The following is an 18,759-nucleotide window of genomic DNA, read 5'->3' as shown; positions in this document are numbered from 1 at the left end:
AGAGTCTAGGGAGAAACTGCTCCCACTCGAGAGAGGATCAAGATATAAGAAGCAAAAGTGAGATGAGGAGAAACATTTTTACGCAGCTAGGGTTTTGAATGCGCTGCCTCATGCGTGGCAGAGGCAGGTGCAGTTAAAACATTCAAAGGTTCGAATCCCACCACAGCAGATGGTGAAATTTGAATTTTAAAAATATGAATATGAAATTATAAGTCTAATGATGACCATGAAACCATTACCAATTGTTGTAAAAACCATCTGGTTCACCAGTGTCGTTTATGGAAGGAAATCTGGCGTCTTTACCTGGCCTACGTTATTGGGAAAGGGTTATTGGGTTATAGGGAGAGGGGGAAGTGAGGGTATAAGTGAGTCAGTGCAGACTCAGCGGGCCGAATGGCCTCCTTCTGCACTGTATGTTCTATGTACTTGTGACTCTAGGTCTACAGCAATTGTGTCAGTTAGCTCTGAGTCGGGGACAGTTTTATGTTGTGGCCTCGGGCTCGTAAAGAACTGTACCGAGACTGCCCAAACCCTTTTTTATTTGTGGTGTTTACTTTATTTCATCATTCTGGCTGGATTGATGGTCGTGTTCCACAGGATATGGTAACTACGTAAACGGTTTCCCAGAGAGTAATTCCGTGTGAAGAAAACTGCGTGTTGTTTTTGTCATTTGCATACAATAGTTTAAAATGGAAATAGTAAGTGCTGTAAGGCGTTTAGTCTGGTAGATATTACTATTATATTTATAGTCTTGGGTATTTCAACAGTAAATATTTATTAATTACCAGAAGCTATATACACAGTTGCAGTAAATGTCTAAGCTAGGAGCTCTCTCAATGCTTACTTCTACATACACCTCTGTCCAACATGACACTGACTCTGTAGGTGCAGGTCATGGGATCTCTTACACCGCTGTGGGTGGTACTGTACTCATCCCCACATTAGTGCTTTATGTGCCAGACCCTTCCATATACTACACCTTCCCCCAAGTCTTCATCCAACATCTTTACAAGTTATCCCAGTTTATCCCATGTTTTTGCATCATTATTACTGCTACGCCATTTATACTCTTCTCTCCACTTCCGCCCCCAATCCACCCCAAGTCTCTGAGTTCATAGATTCAGCTGGTCTGAAGGCTTTATAACCCGTCCATGACTTGGTCTCACTATCGTCTGAGGAATAGAGAATTGCAGGTGTTGTTGCCAGTTCCAGCATAGTTTGTAGCACTATTATGCTGGCTGGGGATTACAATATCTGCTCTGATGTTTCTGGCTTTATCTCCAACTGGCATTGAAACCGGAGATTGAGGCACTTCTCGTTGCAGGTTCCTCTCTCGATTGTCATCTATTCGAGGTACCATGGTAACCATCTGAGTGTTTGGCTGGTCTGACCAATGAGGAGCTTCTGGCACCGGTGATGAAAGTCAACAAATCTACTCTGCAAAGAGAGGAGACAATTCGGAGCTGAGGTCCCAGCCAGAAAATCTTGTTGGCGCTCTCAGGAACTTGCAGTTCTGTGTAATTTGCAACAGTGGTTGTCTTGACACCTTCTGCCAGTTTGAGGAGATTCAGGACGACTATGGCTTCTCTGCTCGAGGGAAGATGACTCGTTACGGCTATACCTTTGACTGGAAGTTGAATTCCTCTGGGTTGCATAAACTTTTGTATCTTTTGTTCATAGTCATGTTCTTCATCCAATAGAACCATAACACTGTGAGATGGCCATTAACAAAGACATCTGAATTCCAGAATAAAACTTCCGGCTCTTTGACCTCACCCAGAAAGCATGGTTGTGTATCCTGGTGTGCTGTCTCGACCTTGTAAGCCCTCTTGGGATGTTCGGAGTGTTTTCGCTTTGCACAACGTCTTGGTGATTATGTTGAAAGCATTGGGCTGAATTTGCTGGACATTGCGTCATGCCTGTGGGGCACTTTTCTCTACAATGTTGGCGTGGTTGCTATACTGGTTGTTAGGATATTGCTTCCCTTGCTTTGGAGTGTCCCTGTTTCTGCGCGGTTTCACTAACTGAACAGTGGGGTTTACTTTGCACCATGCTTTGCTTCCTCCTCTTAATCTGGATCGGTGCTGCAAACTGATTTCAGATAGCCTGACAATCTGGATGGCTTTCTCTATGAGCAGATCTTTCTTTGCATGATGCTTGTTTGGAGCGCGTTGTCCACCATTCCTCCAACTTTTCTAACCCCGATGAGCTCAGATTTCAGGTCACCGTAATCACAGCCTTCAGCTATTCAGTGCAGTTGATTAATGGAGGTTAATCGACAGGTTCTCCTGACTGCTGGACACGCTTGTTAAATTTAGCCCCATCAAGGATTTTGATACATCTGAGGTTAAGTTATTTGAAAACTTCAAATTCTCCAGATTCTTTGATTCCTTGTCTAACTATTATATCGGTGGCTATCGGGCCTAGTGACTAAAGCAGTGTGTTAACTTGTTGGTTCTGCCTTTTCTTGGGTATCATTCTTCTAGGCTCTCACTTTTGTGATTGATCTGGAACTTGAATAAATGTGAATTGATCTGAAAGAGTGGATTTCTCATGCGTGGTTAAAATTTGTAACTTGCACATTCAGCTTTCAAAGGGTTCCAAAAATCTAAGATGGCGCCGCCATATGCTTCTGTTCAACGGTCTTACCGGGATTTTAGCAGGCTGCTGCAGTGATGGATTGACTGGTTAGCGTCTTCCCTGTTTTGGCTCAGTGTCCCCTGGTCTTGGAAGAATTCCACAATTCGGTGACCTTTACGTTAGTGATGGAAAGGGATAAGTATACCCCGCAGGGCAAGAGTTATAGCTGGGGGAAGGGCAATTATGATGCCATTAGACATGACTTAGGATGTGTTGGTTGGAGAAGTAGGCTGCAAGGTTGGGCACACTGGATATGTGGAGCTTGTTCAAGGAACAGCTATTGCATGTTCTTGATAAGTACGTACCAGTCAGGCAGGGAGGAAGGGGTCGAGCGAGGGAACCGTGGTTTACCAAAGAAGTGGAATCTCTTGTTAAGAGGAAGAAGGAGGCCTATGTGAAGATGAGGCATGAAGTTTCAGTTGGGGCGCTTGATAGTTACAAGGAAGCGAGGAAGGATCTAAAGAGAGAGCTGAGACGAGCAAGGAGGGGACATGAGAAGTCTTTGGCAGGTAGGATCAAGGAAAACCCAAAAGCTTTCTATAGGTATGTCAGGAATAAAAGAATGACTAGGGTAAGAGTAGGGCCAGTCAAGGACAGTGGTGGGAAGTTGTGTGTGGAGGCTGAGGAGATAAGCGAGATACTAAATGAATACTTTTCGTCAGTATTCACTCAAGAAAAAGATAATATTGTGGAGGAGAATGCTGAGACCCAGGCTATTAGAATAGATGGCATTGAGGTGCGTAGGGAAGAAGTGTTGGCAATTCTGGACAAGGTGAAAATAGATAAGTCCCCGGGCCGGATGGGATTTATCCTAGGATTCTCTGGGAAGCCAGGGAAGAGATTGCTGAGCCTTTGGCTTTGATTTTTAGGTCATCATTGGCTACAGGAATAGTGCCAGAGGACTGGAGGATAGCAAATGTGGTCCCTTTGTTCAAGAAGGGGAGTAGAGATAACCCCGGTAACTATAGGCCGGTGAGCCTAACGTCTCTGGTGGGTAAGGTCTTGGAGAGGATTATAAAAGATACGATTTATAATCATCTAGATAGGAATAATATGATTAGGGATAGTCAGCATGGTTTTGTGAAGGGTAGGTCATGCCTCACAAACCTTATCGAGTTCTTTGAGAAGGTGACTGAACAGGTAGACGAGGGTAGAGCAGTTGATGTGGTGTATATGGATTTCAGTAAAGCGTTTGATAAGGTTCCCCACGGTCGGCTATTGCAGAAAATACGGAGGCTGGGGATTGAGGGTGATTTAGAGATGTGGATCAAAAATTGGCTAGTTGAAAGAAGACAGAGGGCGAAATTCTCCCAAAACGGGAGAAATCGTCAAACTGCCGTAAAACCCGGGCGGGTTTTACGGCATCGCGCCCCTTCCCGACGGGGGACCGATTCTGGTCCCCCGTCGGGGCTAGCAGCCCGACGTCGGAGGCTCCGACAAGTCGGGCTTAACGAAAATCGTTAAGCCCGCTTGTCGGACTTAGCGCCGGCTGACGCGTCATATGACGTCAGCCGCGCATGCGCAGGTGGGAAGACTCCACCCGCGCATGCGCGGGTGACGTCATCGCGTTTTTGCGCGAAACCCGCGCATGCGCGGTCCGGGTTGCCCCTCAGCCGCCCCGCGTATTGATACTGCGGGGCGTCGGAAGGACAAATAGTGCGCGGGCATCGGGCCCGCTGCCCACGATTGGTGGGCACCGATCGCGGGCCCATGGCACCCTTGGCACGGCCGTGGTACTGCCGTGCCAATCGGTGCCATGGTTATTTTTTTCCAGGTGGTCACGACGTTTTTACGAACGGCAGGACCAGGTGTGTTTGCCGTTCGTAAAAAGGTCGTAAAGGGCTGGGACTTCGGCCCTTCTAACAGCTGTGAATCGCTGCCGGCCGTAAAAAAACGGCGGCAGCGATTCGTGTCGGGATTTCAGCGGGGGGGGGGAGAATAGCGGGAGGGCGTCAAAAAAGTCGGGAAGGCCCTCCCGCTATTCTCCCACCCGTCGTGGGGGGGGAGAATTTCGCCCATAGAGTGGTAGTTGATGGGAAATGTTCAGAATGGAGTTCAGTTACGAGTGGTGTACCACAAGGATCTGTTCTGGGGCCGTTGCTGTTTGTCATTTTTATAAATGACCTAGAGGAGGGCGCAGAAGGATGGGTGAGTAAATTTGCAGACGACACTAAAGTCGGTGGAGTTGTAGACAGCGCGGAAGGATGTTGCAGGTTACAGAGGGACATAGATAAGCTGCAGAGCTGGGCTGAGAGGTGGCAAATGGAGTTTAATGTGGAGAAGTGTGAGGTGATTCACTTTGGAAAGAATAACAGGAATGCGGAATATTTGGCTAATGGTAAAATTCTTGGTAGTGTGGATGAGCAGAGGGATCTCGGTGTCCATGTACATAGATCCCTGAAAGTTGCCACCCAGGTTGATAGGGTTGTGAAGAAGGCCTATGGTGTGTTGGCCTTTATTGGTAGAGGGATTGAGTTCCGGAGCCATGAGGTCATGTTGCAGTTGTACAAAACTCTAGTACGGCCGCATTTGGAGTATTGCGTACAGTTCTGGTCGCCTCATTATAGGAAGGACGTGGAAGCTTTGGAACGGGTGCAGAGGAGATTTACCAGGATGTTGCCTGGTATGGAGGGAAAATCTTATGAGGAAAGGCTGATGGACTTGAGGTTGTTTTCGTTAGAGAGAAGAAGGTTAAGAGATGACTTAATAGAGGCATACAAAATGATCAGAGGGTTAGATAGGGTGGACAGCGAGAGCCTTCTCCCGCGGATGGGGGTGGCTAGCACGAGGGGACATAGCCTTAAATTGAGGGGTAATAGATATAGGACAGAGGTCAGAGGTGGGTTTTTTACGCAAAGAGTGGTGAGGCCGTGGAATGCCCTACCTGCAACAGTAGTGAACTCGCCAACATTGAGGGCATTTAAAAGTTTATTGGATAAGCATATGGATGATAAGGGCATAGTGTAGGTTAGATGGCCTTTAGTTTTTTTTTCCATGTCGGTGCAACATCGAGGGCCGAAGGGCCTGTACTGCGCTGTATCGTTCTATGTTCTAATTGAATCCGGCTTTTGCCAGGATTTTAAAGCTGCGAACTCAAGTCACGATTCATTTTTAATTAATTTTTTTTTTCGTCAGAACGAACTCAGCCTCCAAATACATGTTCAGGAAATTGGTTTCTCGGACTGCGATTTGAACGGCTTTTTCTGACCGCTGCCGTATTTAACTTTTTTTTTTCAGGACTAGCGTTGCCAGGAATTCTATGTTTCAAGTTCACCCCTGCTAGGTCTGCTGACTATGAAATCAAAACTGCTTATTGTCACAAGTAGGCTTCAAATGAAGTTACTGTGAAAAGCCCCTAGTCGCCACATTCCGGCGCCTGTTCGGGGAGGCTGGTACGGGAATTGAACTGTGCTGCTGGCCTGCCGTGGTCTGCTTTCAAAGCCAGCTGTTTAGCCCAGTGTGTTAAACCAGCCCCGTGACAGTTTAGGTATTGAAGCTCGAATTCCATACGATTCAATGGAGTCTTCTCCTTCAGTGATAAATTTATTTCTGCTTCCAAGTCTTTCTTTTCAACTTTTCTCCAGCAATTTCCTTCTGCGCCTTTGCTAAGGCCTTGCAGTCTTGAGCCTTTATTCAGCTCAGACTGCGTCTTTGTCCTTTGACATTCAGTTTTCCAGGATTTTAATTTTCTTCTGCACTGAGGTTTTGATTTGTTTCGTCTGCTGCCATCACATTGTGAGGTAGTTTGTAGGTCTTGAGGTATTCGTAGTTTCAGATTGTGTAACAACAAGTGGTTATTAACTACTAGAAACTACATATATAGGTACAGTAAAGGTACTCTGTCCAACAACTCTCTTCAACACGGCACTGACCCCCTAGTTGCAGTTCATGTGTTCCCTTAGATCGCTGGGTGGTGTCGAAAACTCGACTCCGAGCAAGACTCAGACAACAATGTTAACCTCAACAGTTAATTTAATTTACTTGCCACAAAAGGACACTGTGCATAAGCAAGGGTTAGGGTGAGATTCCAAAGTACAACAGCTCTCCTGCATATTTATACAATGGAGTAAACGAATGTCACATGACTTTGAATCTTGGCGCCTAAAAAACCCTTGCTCAAAATCCTAAAAGACCTTATTTAACTTTAAATCGTGACTCCTCACAATGCCAGGATGCACTCGGGCTGTATCAATAATGTATGAATTTATGCCTATGTATGTGGGAGACAATGTGTGGAAACATGGTTATCGATAAAGAAATTATATTACAATACACAGGAAAGAGGACCCTCCAACCTATTCTTGCCCTCTCAGCAGTATTTTCAGTACATTACACCTATGACCAAGTATCCCATCATGCCTTGATTATAGTTAACCAGAAATCTACGTTTCTACAGTGGGCTGTACTTTACTCGGTCCAATATTTACCCTTTATTTAGGGTGTCAGCTGAGTTGACTGGATGGCTGGTTCGTGATGTGGAGCGAAGCCACCAGACTGGGTTCAATTCCTGTGCTGGCTGAGATTATCCATGAAGTCCCCACCTTCTCAACCTTGCCCCTTGCCTGAGGTGCAGTGACCCTCCGGTTGAATCACCACCAGTCAGCTCTCTTTCAAAAGGGGAGGTCAGCCTATGAATGGTCCTTGGGGACTCTGGTGGCTTTCATTACAACCCTTTATTTGCCAGACTCTTACATTGAGTTGAGTCCTCGTGTGTTGGAAGTTTACATAAGAAACAGGAGAGGAGCGGGCAAAAAGGCCCCTTGAGTCAACTCTGCCATTCAGTAAGAACGTGGCTCAACAGATCTTGGCCTCAACACCAATTTCCAGCCTGTTCCCCATAACTTTGGACTTCTCTGTAGATAACATTTCATGTCTGTGTTTCGGCACTAATAATATGAACGGATCAAAATGAATGGTAGGCTAAAGGTGATAAAAGTGACAAAATGCAATCTCTGATCAAGACAGATTTATGAAATGTGTAAAACACTCTGGTGATTTAAAAGCAATATCAAGGAGAGGAAATTATATTTGGAATTGGATACAAAGTGCAGTATTTAGTTCACACTCAAACTTTTGTTGTCTTTCTAATTGTTTGAAGAATTATGCATAAAATTGAGATACTCACACATAACGTTACATAATACGTTTAATATTTGACAGGTGTTGTGGAATTCTGTAATCACCGAGTTCGTAGTATGTCCCTGGAATTGGAGAGCACACCATTTGTGATTCCATCCCTGAAAACTTACAGCACTCTGCAGTTCTCCTCATAGATGAGTCCAGAGACTCAATGATATTACATTGGGCAAGCTAGACATCGGATGACTGGTTTGGTAATACCCTGGATGTTATTGCAGATCACTTAGCAATTGTGCTTCGGCAATTTTTTTTTTTGACTCCTTTATCACTGCAAGACATGATGGTCATTCATCTAAATTGTAATCAATTACAGCCGTGGTGGTTACCTGGGTGTTATGGTATCTGAATGTCATGGGCCAAAACCCTAGGGCTGTATGTTTTGAACTGGTCTGCAATGGTTATGGTAGATTTAGTTCTGATTAGAACACTTGTGTAGAACGCCTTTATCATTCGCATTATTTCCATGAGTGCCTATGTTGTTGGGTGCGGGCATGCATCAGGTGGTAGTCTTGAGTTACCGAGCAGTCCTCTTATTAAAATTGAAATATACTCTTTGTAATTAGCTCTCAAATACCCTCGATTGTAATTCGATTAGTTTGCAGCCTACAGATAAATCCCCACCCAACTGCCCTCCCACCACCAATGCCTGTTTACCAATCTAAAATTAATTTGAGAAATTTATCTTTGTGATATGGGCTCAGTTCTATTTTAAGCTAAATGTGCACTGCACACGGCCTTTGAGATAAAGCTGAAGGTCTGTAACATAGAATTTATAAAAATAAATCCAGTTAGTCAACTGTTTGATCCAGCTGGATTGTATTTGCTTCCAGTGCAGTCTTTCATGGGACAGATTAAAGAAATTGACTGTCTAAATGTTCTTTCTTGGCAGGTTGTGGTGTAGAATGCCCCGTGTGTAAAGAAGACTACAGCATTGGAGAAACTGTTAGGCAACTTCCGTGCAACCATTTATTCCATAATGATTGTATAATACCTTGGCTAGAAATGGTAAGTAGCAATACTCCATTCAACCTCAGAGGTTTACAGCATGAAAACAGGACCTTCGGCCCGACCTGTCCATGCCGCCCAGTTTTTAACCAGGGAGATTGTCCCAACTGCCCACATTTGGCCCATTTCCCTCAGTACCCATCTTTCCCATATAACTGTCTAAATGCTTTTTAAAACACCAAGTTGTACCAGCTTCTACTACTGCCGCTGGCAGCTCATTCCAGACACTCACCACCCTCTGTGTGAACAAATTGCCCCGTCTGACCCTTTTGTATCTCTCCCCTCTCACCTTAAACCTATACCCTCTAGTTTTAGACTTCCCTATCTTTGGGAAAGGATGTTGACTATCCATCGACCTTATCTCTGCCCTTCATTATTTTATAGACCTCGATAAGATCACCCCTAAGCCTCCTATATTCCAGGGAAAAAAGCCCCAGTCTATCCGGCCTCTCCTTAAAACTCCAAACCATCAAGTCCCAGTAGCATCTTAGTAAATATTTTCTGCACTCTTTTTAGTTTAATAATATCCTTTCTATAATAGGGTGACCAGAACTGTACACAGTATTCCAAATGTGTCCGTACTAATGTCTTGTACAACTTCAGCAAGATGTCCCAACTCCTGGATTCAATGTTCTGACCAATAAAACCTAGCATGCCAAATGCCTTCTTCACCACCCTGTCCACCTGTGACTCCACTTTCAAGGAGCTATGAACCTGTACTAGATCTCTTTGTACTATAACTCTCCCCAACACCCTACCATTAACTGAGTAGGTCCTGCCCTGATTTGATCTACCAAAATGCATCACCTCACCTTTATCTAAATTAAACTCCATCTGCCATTAACAAATAACGGTGGAGCCAGCACTGACCCCTGAGGCACACCGCAGGTCACAGGCCTCCAGTTTGAAGAATAACCCTCTACAACCACCCTTTGTCTTCTGTCGTCAAGCCAATTTTGTATCCAATTGGCTACTTCACCCTGGTTCCTGTGAGATTTAACTTTATGCAACAGCCTACCATGCGGTACCTTGTCAAAGGCCATGCTGAAGTCCATGTGGACAACGTCAACTGCACTGCCCTCATCTACCTTCTTGGTTACCCCTTCAAAAAACGCTATCAAATTCGTGAGATGTGATTTTCCACTCTCAAAGTCATGCTAATCAGTCCTTGCCTCGCTAAATACCTGTAGAACTGTCTCTCAGCATATCTTCTAACAACTTGTCCACCACAGATGTTAGGCTCACCGGTCTCTAGTTCCCAGAGCTTTCCCTGAGGCCCTTCTTAAATACCCTCCAATCTTCAGGCACCTCACCTGTGGCTATCACCGATTTAAATATCTCTGCTAGGGATCCGCAATTTCCTCCCAAGCCTCCCACAACATCCTGGAATACATTTCATCAGGTCCTGGGGATTTATCTACCTTGATGACCTGATAAGAGGTCTACAAAATTATGAGGGGCAAAGACAGAATGGATAGTCAGAGGCTTTTTCCCAGGGTATAGGGGTCAATTAGAACATAGAACAGTACAGCACAGAACAGGCCCTTCGGCCCTCGATGTTGTGCCGAGCAATGATCACCCTACTCAAACCCACGCAACCCGTATACCCGTAACCCAACAATCCCCCATTAACCTTACACTACGGGCAATTTAGCATGGCCAACCCACCTAACCCGCACATCTTTGGACCGTGGGAGGAAACCGGAGCACCCGGAGGAAACCCACGCACACACAGGGAGGACGTGCAGACTCCACACAGACAGTGACCCAGCCGGGAATCGAACCTGGGACCCTGGAGCTGTGAAGCATTGATGCTAACCACCATGCTACCGTGAGGCCCCTGAATTACAAGGGGGCATAGGTTTAAGGTGCGAGGGACAAGGTTTGGAGGAGATGTACAAGGCACGTTTTTTACACACAGGGTAGTTGGTGCCTGGAACTTGCTGCCGGAGGAGGTGGTGGAAGCAGGGACGATAGTGACATTTAAGGGGCATCTTGACAAATACATGAATAGGATGGGAATAGAGGGATATGGACCCCAGAAGTGGAGAAGATTTTAGTTAGACGGGCAGCATGGTCGCCGCAGGCTTAGCGGGCTAAAGGGCCTGTTTCTGTGCTGTTTCTTTGTTCTTTCATACGCTTTAAGTCTTCCATAATAATAATAATAATCGCTTATTGTCACCAGTACGCTTCAATGAAGTTACTGTGAAAAGGCCCTAGTCGCCACATTCCGGCGCCTGTTCGGGGAGACTGGTACGGGAATTGAACCCACGCTGCTGTCCTTGTCCTGCATTACTGTGTTAAACCAGCACCTCCTCTGTAATATGTAAACTACTCAAGACATCGCTAGTTATTTCCTCAAGTTTCCTAACATCCATGCCTTTCTCAATAGTAAATAGTAAATACCGATGAGAAATATTCATTTAGGATCTCTGTAATGACCTCCAATTAGCATTATTGGCCAATTGGAGTATGAGCTCCCTCAATGATAGCTCATTGAGGGGGCCCATATAAGCACCTGTGTAGGCTTTGTGAGCAGTCTTAAATTGACTGGAATGCTAGCAGCACTTTTTGGAGCTGCTCTTGTATCTAGTTATTGGCAATAAATATTGGTGTGGATTATTACAATCTCCCTCATTTCTTGTGGATCTGCACACAGATGACCTTGTAGATTCTTATGGTGCCCTACTCTCTCCCTCGTTACTGTTTTGCCCTTTGTATTTGTAGAAGCTCTTTGGATTCTCCTTTGCCTTATCTGCCAAAGCAATCTCATGTCCCCTCAATATCCCGAGTAATCCATGGTTTCCTACTTCTACCAGCCTTACCCTTCACTCTAAAAGGACTGTGTTTACCCTGCCAACAGAGGGCAGCACGGTAGCATTGTGGATAGCACAATTGCTTCACAGCTCCAGAGTCCCAGGTTCAATTCCCGGCTTGGGTTACTGTCTGTGCGGAGGCTGCACATTCTCCCTGTGTGTGTGTGGGTTTCCTCCGGGTGCTCCGGTTTCCTCCCACAGTCCAAAGATGTGCAGGTTAGGTGGATTAGCCATGCTAAATTGCCCTTAGTGTTTGGTGGGGTTACTGGGTTATGGGAATAGGGTGGAGGTGTAGACCTTGGGTAGGGTTGGGTGCTCTTTCCAAGAGCCGGTGCAGACTCGATGGGCCATGTGGCCTCCTTCTGCACTGTACAAATTCTATGAAACTCCCCCAATCAACTTTTGAAAGTTCCTAATACCATCAAAATTGGCCTTGCCCCAATTTAGAATTTTACTTTTTGGGCAAAGTGATCCCCCACTAACACTTCTGTCACCTGCTGTTTCTTATGTCCCAAGAGGAGGTTAGGTTTTACCCACTCTACTCAGGCCATCCACATACTGAATGAGAAATTCCTCCTGAATACACTCAACAAATTTCTCTCCATCCAAACCCCTAGTGCTATAGCTGTCCCAGTCAATGTAGGGAAAGTCCCCTACTATTACCACCCTATTTTTTTTCATTTTTGTTTTTGCAGCTATCTAATCTCCTTGTGTTTGCTCCTCAATTTCCTGCTGACTATTGAGGGGTATGTAGTACAATCCCACCAAAGTAATCTCTCCCTTATTTTTCAGTTCTACCCATCTAGACTTGCTGGGCAAATCCTCGGATATATCCTCTCTCAGTACTGCCGAGATATTCTCCCTAATCAAAATCACAACTCTCCCTCCTCTCTCACCTCCTGTTCTATCTTTCCTATAGCCATCTGTACCCTGGAACATTGAGATGCTGTTCCAGTCCTGCCCAGGTGTAGGCCGTCCGACGTGTCCTGGTATCACCTCCCCAGACCGGTTCCAATGTCCTAGGAATTTGAATCCCTCCCTCTTGCACCATGTCTCAAGCCACATATTTATCTTATCTATCCTGATATTCCTACTCTGATTAGCATGTGGCATTGGTGGAAATCCTGAGATTGCTACCTTTTTAGGTCATTAAGCTGTTCCAATGAACAGATTTGCATAGTTTTGCTCAGACCTGCAACAAACCAGTGCAGCTTTCTTGGTAAAATTAAAAATGATGTACCTGCCTATTTATGGGCTTCAGATCACGGAATGCCGCCCACTATCCATCACCGAATCCTCCTTGATCGTCTTGGAGATTACTATTGATCAGAACTCTGGACCAGCCATATGAACACACTGGCTACCAAAGCAGTCAGCTGGGAATTCTACAGCGAGTAAGTCACAGAACACAGAACAGTACAGCACAGAACAGGCCCTTCGGCCCTCGATGTTGTGCCGAGCAATGATCACCCTACTTAACCGGTATACCCTTAACCCAACAATCCCCCCATTAACCTTAAACTACGGGCAATTTAGCATGGCCAATCCACCTAACCCGCACATCTTTGGACTGTGGGAGGAAACCGGAGCATCCGGAGGAAACCCACGCGCACACGGGGAGGACGTGCAGACTCCGCACAGGCAGTGACCCAGCCGGGAATCGAACCTGGGACCCTGGAGCTGTGAAGCATTGATGCTAACCACCATGCTACCGTGAGGCCCCTCCTGACTCCCCAAACCTGGCCACCATCTACAAAGTACAAGTCAGGACCGTTGTGAAATACTTCCCACTTGCTGGACGAGTGCAGAACCAACAGCACTCTATAGCTCAATGCTATCCAGGACAAAGCAGCCCACTTGATTGGCACCCCATCTACCACCTTCAACATTCATTTCCTCCATCACTGGTGCACAGTGGCAGCAGTGGGTGCCAGACGCGAGATACACTCCAAGAACTCGCCAAGGCACCCTTTATAACACTAAACCCCAAACACATAATCTCTACCACCTAGAAGGATGAGGGCAGCAAATGCATGTGAACATAGTCACCAGCAAGTTCCCCTCAAAGCCACGCACCATCCTCGTTTTTTTTTCCAAATAAATTTAGAGTACCTAATTAATTTTTTACAATTAAGGGGCAATTTTAGCATGACCAATCTACCTACCCTGCACATCTTTTGGGTTGTGGGGGCGAAACCCCACAAACACGGGGGAGGGGGGGGGGACTGTGCAAACTCCACACGGACAGTGACCCAGAGCCAGCATCGAATCTAGGACCTCAGCGCCATGAGACTGCAGTGCGCCACTGTGCTCCTCACCATCCTCATTTGGAACTGTATTGTTGTTCCTCCACTGTTGTTGGGTCAAATGTTTGGACCTCCTTTCCTAACAGTTCAACACTGGGTGCATCTACACCACATGCACTGTAGCAGTTCAAGAAAGTAACTCACAACCACCTTTTTGAGGATGATTGAAGATGGGAAATAAATGCTGGCCTAGTCAGTGATGTCCACATCCCACAGTGAATAAATAAAAAAGTAAAATCTAAAGAAACATCTCTTGTGTTCCGCAGGGTCAGTTGACTCTAAATTTTAATTTACTGATGCTGCAATAATAGAATAGTAAAACTGTGGAATTGATCCTTGATGGTCTGTAGAATTTGTAATCTATAAAAGCATATCTTTAAACAAAATTATTCTTTATTTGATGTAACTTATTATACAACATTCTGCATTTGTACGTTGCAGAATTTCCCCCCCCCCATCTTTTTACACTAGATTGTTCCATTTTGTTCTTGATGTCTTTACCTCCTTGTTGGGGATCTACAAGGTACAGGTTTTCTTCATTATCTTTCCCAAGTAACTTTTCATATTCAGCCTTGAAATTATTCGCAAAAATGAAAAAACTGTTTAGAGGGAAACAAGCATGCATGAGGGTTTCAGCAAAACCTGAATGGGGGCAAGGATAAATATATTCCTGTGATGGATGGAAAATGTGGATGGATGCTCACCTCTTTGTCAGACATGGCACCCGAGAGCAAGAACAGACTGGTTTAGTCTCAGCCACTTGCAAAGGAGTGAAGTTGAGTTGCTAGCCAGGGAGAAGAGTTTAGACTGGGACTGAAAGCAATGACTTCAGCCTTCTCATGATTTAATTACACTCGCTTGCCTCTTCTCTGACCGTTGTCGAGACTTGACAGAATACTCAGGTGGAAGAGTGTATGCAAACACTTGTGCTTCTTTTCAAAATCAAGCACAACCGTGAAGAGGAGTCCAGAAAGGCAAGCTTCATGTATGTATCCTTGTTGATGATTACAGATCAAGTCTTTAATCATCACCAATCATGATGCCGTTTACCTAGCATCCAGACTAAGTCAAGCAAGGTTCCACAGCTATTCTGCAACATTTGTAGGACACTGACCTTGTCCATGATGAGCGTGGCGCCATCCACACTCTTCACAGGTGAACTACTGATGCGACTGGAGACAGTGCATTACTTAGAGCGTTACAGAAAATTGCCGTTCCGGCCTGCGCAAGTTTGGATTTTAGAACTATTATGTCAAACCAATCATGCTGTCTGCACACACAAGACAATTTCAAGGGCAAATGGCGATCTTTCATGCTCCATTTCCCTGGGGTTTCTGGCAGAATTTTTAATAGCTGGGCTGCCGAACCCACATTAAATTTTAGTACCAAATTTAACACCTGCATTGCGAAACTGCACCACCTAAATCTGAAGATCCTAACATTGATTCCAATGTTTTTGTTGCGAGATGTTGCGAATTTTCATTTTCAGATGGTTGCTGCAGTTGCCCTCTGCAGTTTCCCCTCAGGAGGGGAAAGCAACAGGATTTCTGCTCCTGGATGCCTCTGCATTATCTATTTTCTGCCTGTTTTCCAAATTGAAGTTAGCAAATATTCTTGTGTCATTACACCTGAAGAACCAATCATAAAATTAAATTGCAACCAGATGAAGAAAAGGCCAGAAGTGAAGATGTTTGCGGATGGTTGTACAATGTTCAGCACCATTCACAACTCCTCAGATAATGAAATAGTCCTATGTCCAAATGCAGCAAGACCTGGACAATATCCAGGCTTGGGCTGACAAGTGGCAAGTTACATTTGCTCCACACGAATGCCAGGCAATGACCATCTCCTGCAAGAGACGATCTAACCACCGCCTCTTGACATTCAGTGGCATTACCATCACTGAATCAACATTCTGGGCATTGGGTATAAAACTGGGTGTTACCATTGACCATAAACTGAATTGGACTAGCCAAGTTAATACTGTATATAATATATTATAGTATATTCCCTCTCTTTGTTAGACCAACCAAAATGCATTATCTCACATTTGTCTGGATTAACCTCCATTTGCCATTTCTCTGCCCAAGACTCCAACCTATCTATATCCTGCTGTATTTTCTGATAATCCTCAAACTACCTGCCACTCCACCAACCTTAAGACCATAAGACATAGGAGCGGAAGTAAGGCCATTCGGCCCATCGAGTCCACTCCACCATTCAATCATGGTTGATTTCAACTCCATTTACCCGCTCTCTCCCCATAGCCCTTAATTCCTCGAGAAATCAAGAATTTATCAATTTCTGTCTTAAAGACACTCAATGTCCCGGCCTCCACCGCCCTCTGTGGCAATGAATTCCACAGACCTACCACTCTCTGGCTGAAGAAATTTCTCCTCATCTCTGTTCTAAAGTGACCCAAAATTGCTCACAGTATTCTAAATGGGGCCTAACTAGTGCTTTATAAAGCCTCAGAAGTACATCCCTGCTTTTATATTCCAAGCCTCTTGAGATAAATGACAACATTACATTTGCTTTCTTAATTACGGACTCAACCTGCAAGTTTACCTTTAGAGAATCCTGGACTAGGACTCCCAAGTCCCTTTGCACTTTAGCATTATGAATTTTGTCACCGTTTAGAAAATAGTCCATGCCTCTATTCTTTTTTCCAAAGTGCAAGACCTCGCACTTGCCCACGTTGAATTTCATCAGCCACTTTTTGGACCATTCTCCTAAACTGTCTAAATCTTTCTGCAGCCTCCCCACCTCCTCAATACTACCTGCCCCTCCACCTATCTTTGTATCATCGGCAAACTTGGCCAGAATGCCCCCTGTCCCGTCATCTAGATCGTTAATATATAAAGAGAACAGCTGTGGCCCCAACACTGAACCCTGCGGGACACCACTTGTCACCGGTTGCCATTCCGAAAAAGAACCTTTTATCCCAACTCTCTGCCTTCTGTCTGACAGCCAATCGTCAATCCATGTTAGTACCTTGCCTCGAATACCATGGACCCTTATTTTACTCAGCAGTCTCCCGTGAGGCACCTTGTCAAAGGCCTTTTGGAAGTCAAGATAGATAACATCCATTGGCTCTCCTTGGTCTAACCTATTTGTTATCTCTTCAAAGAACTCTAACAGGTTTGTCAGGCACGACCTCCCCTTACTAAATCCATGCTGACTTGTCCTAATCCGACCCTGCACTTCCAAGAATTTAGAAATCTCATCCTTAACGATGGATTCTAGAATTTTGCCAACAACCGAGGTTAGGCTAATTGGCCTATAATTTTCCATCTTTTTTCTTGTTCCCTTCTTGAACAGGGGGGTTACAACAGCGATTTTCCAATCCTCTGGGACTTTCCCTGATTCCAGTGACTTTTGAGAGATCATAACTAACGCCTCCACTATTTCTTCAGCTATCTCCTTTAGAACTCTAGGATGTAGCGCATCTGGGCCCGGAGATTTATCAATTTTCAGACCTTTTAGTTTCTCTAGCACCTTCTCCTTTGTGATGGCAACCATATTCAACTCTGCCCCCTGACTTTCCTGAATTGTTGGGATATTACTCATGTCTTCTACTGTGAAGACTGACGCAAAGTACTTATTAAGTTCCTCAGCTATTTCCTTGTCTCCCATCACTAGATTACCAGCGTCATTTTGGAGCGGCCCAATGTCTACGTTTGCCTCCCGTTTGTTTTTAATGTATTTAAAGAAACTTTTACTATCATTCCTAATGTTACTGGCTAGCCTACCTTCATATTTGATCCTCTCCTTCCTTATTTCTCTCTTTGTTATCCTCTGTTTGTTTTTGTAGCCTTCCCAATCTTCTGACTTCCCACTACTCTTTGCCACATTATAGGCTCTCTCTTTTGCCTTGATGCATTCCCTGACTTCTTTGTCAGCCATGGCTGCCTAATCCTCCCTCTGATAACCTTTCTTTTCTTTGGGATGAACCTCTGCACTGTGTCCTCAATTACTCCCAGAAACTCCTGCCATTGCTGTTCTACTGTCTTTCCCACTAGGCTCTGCTTCCAGTCGATTTTCGTCAGTTCCTCCCTCATGCGCCTGTAATTACCTTTATTTAACTGTAAAACCTTTACATCTGATTCTACCTTCCTTCTTTCAAATTGCAGACTGAATTCTACCATATTATGATCACTGCTTCCTAAGTGTTCCCTTACTTTAAGATCATTTATCAATTCTGGCTCATTACATAACACTAAGTCCAGAATAGCCTGTTCCCTCGTGGGCTCCATCACAAGCTGTTCCAAAAAGCCATCCTGTAAACATTCAATGAATTCCCTTTCTTTGGGTCCACTGGCAACATTATTTACCCAGTCCACCTGCATATTGAAGTCCCCCATGATCACTGTGACCTTGCCTTTCTGACATGCCCGTTCTATTTCGTGGTGCATTTTGTGCCCCTGGTCCTGACCACTTTCAGGAGGCCTGTACATAACTCCCATTATGGTTTTTTTGCCTTTGTGGTTCCTCAACTCTACCCACACAGACTCCACATCGTCTGACCCTATGTCGTTTAGTGCTATTGATTTAATTTCATTTCTAATTAACAAGGCAACCCCGCCCCCTCTACCCACCTCTCTGCCTTGATGTCATCCGCAAATTTACTAATCAGACCGGCTACATTTTCCTCCAAATCGTTAATGTACACCACATACTCAATGTACAAACAATGTTCTGCTTAACTTACACAAGTGCAGCCATGCAGCAGTCTTAAGTGCTGAGGAAAGCATTTTCAGAGGAGCTATGGGTGAGTGGGTTGAAGCTTATAAGATGGGCAAAGATGAGTCTTGGGGCATAGACTTGCTTCATATACAATTTCTCTCTCTTCA

At 44.9% G+C, this 18,759-nt stretch overlaps 1 protein-coding gene across 1 annotated transcript in view; it reads left to right on the top strand.

Moving 5' to 3' along the window:
• rnf126 (ring finger protein 126) overlaps nt 1-18,759 on the top strand; it is a 65,688-nt gene that overhangs the window by 42,903 nt on the left and 4,026 nt on the right. The window contains exon 8 of the mRNA XM_038776847.1: nt 8,669-8,784. Within this exon, the coding sequence (XP_038632775.1) occupies nt 8,669-8,784 (116 nt within the window). The remainder of the gene's footprint in view (nt 1-8,668; nt 8,785-18,759) is intronic.

The sequence above is a fragment of the Scyliorhinus canicula genome, chromosome 18, assembly GCF_902713615.1.
Source record: "Scyliorhinus canicula chromosome 18, sScyCan1.1, whole genome shotgun sequence".
Classification (NCBI taxonomy): Eukaryota; Metazoa; Chordata; class Chondrichthyes; order Carcharhiniformes; family Scyliorhinidae; genus Scyliorhinus; species Scyliorhinus canicula.
Note: the sequence above shows the minus strand (reverse complement) of the source record. Positions and strands in the feature narration are given on the sequence as shown.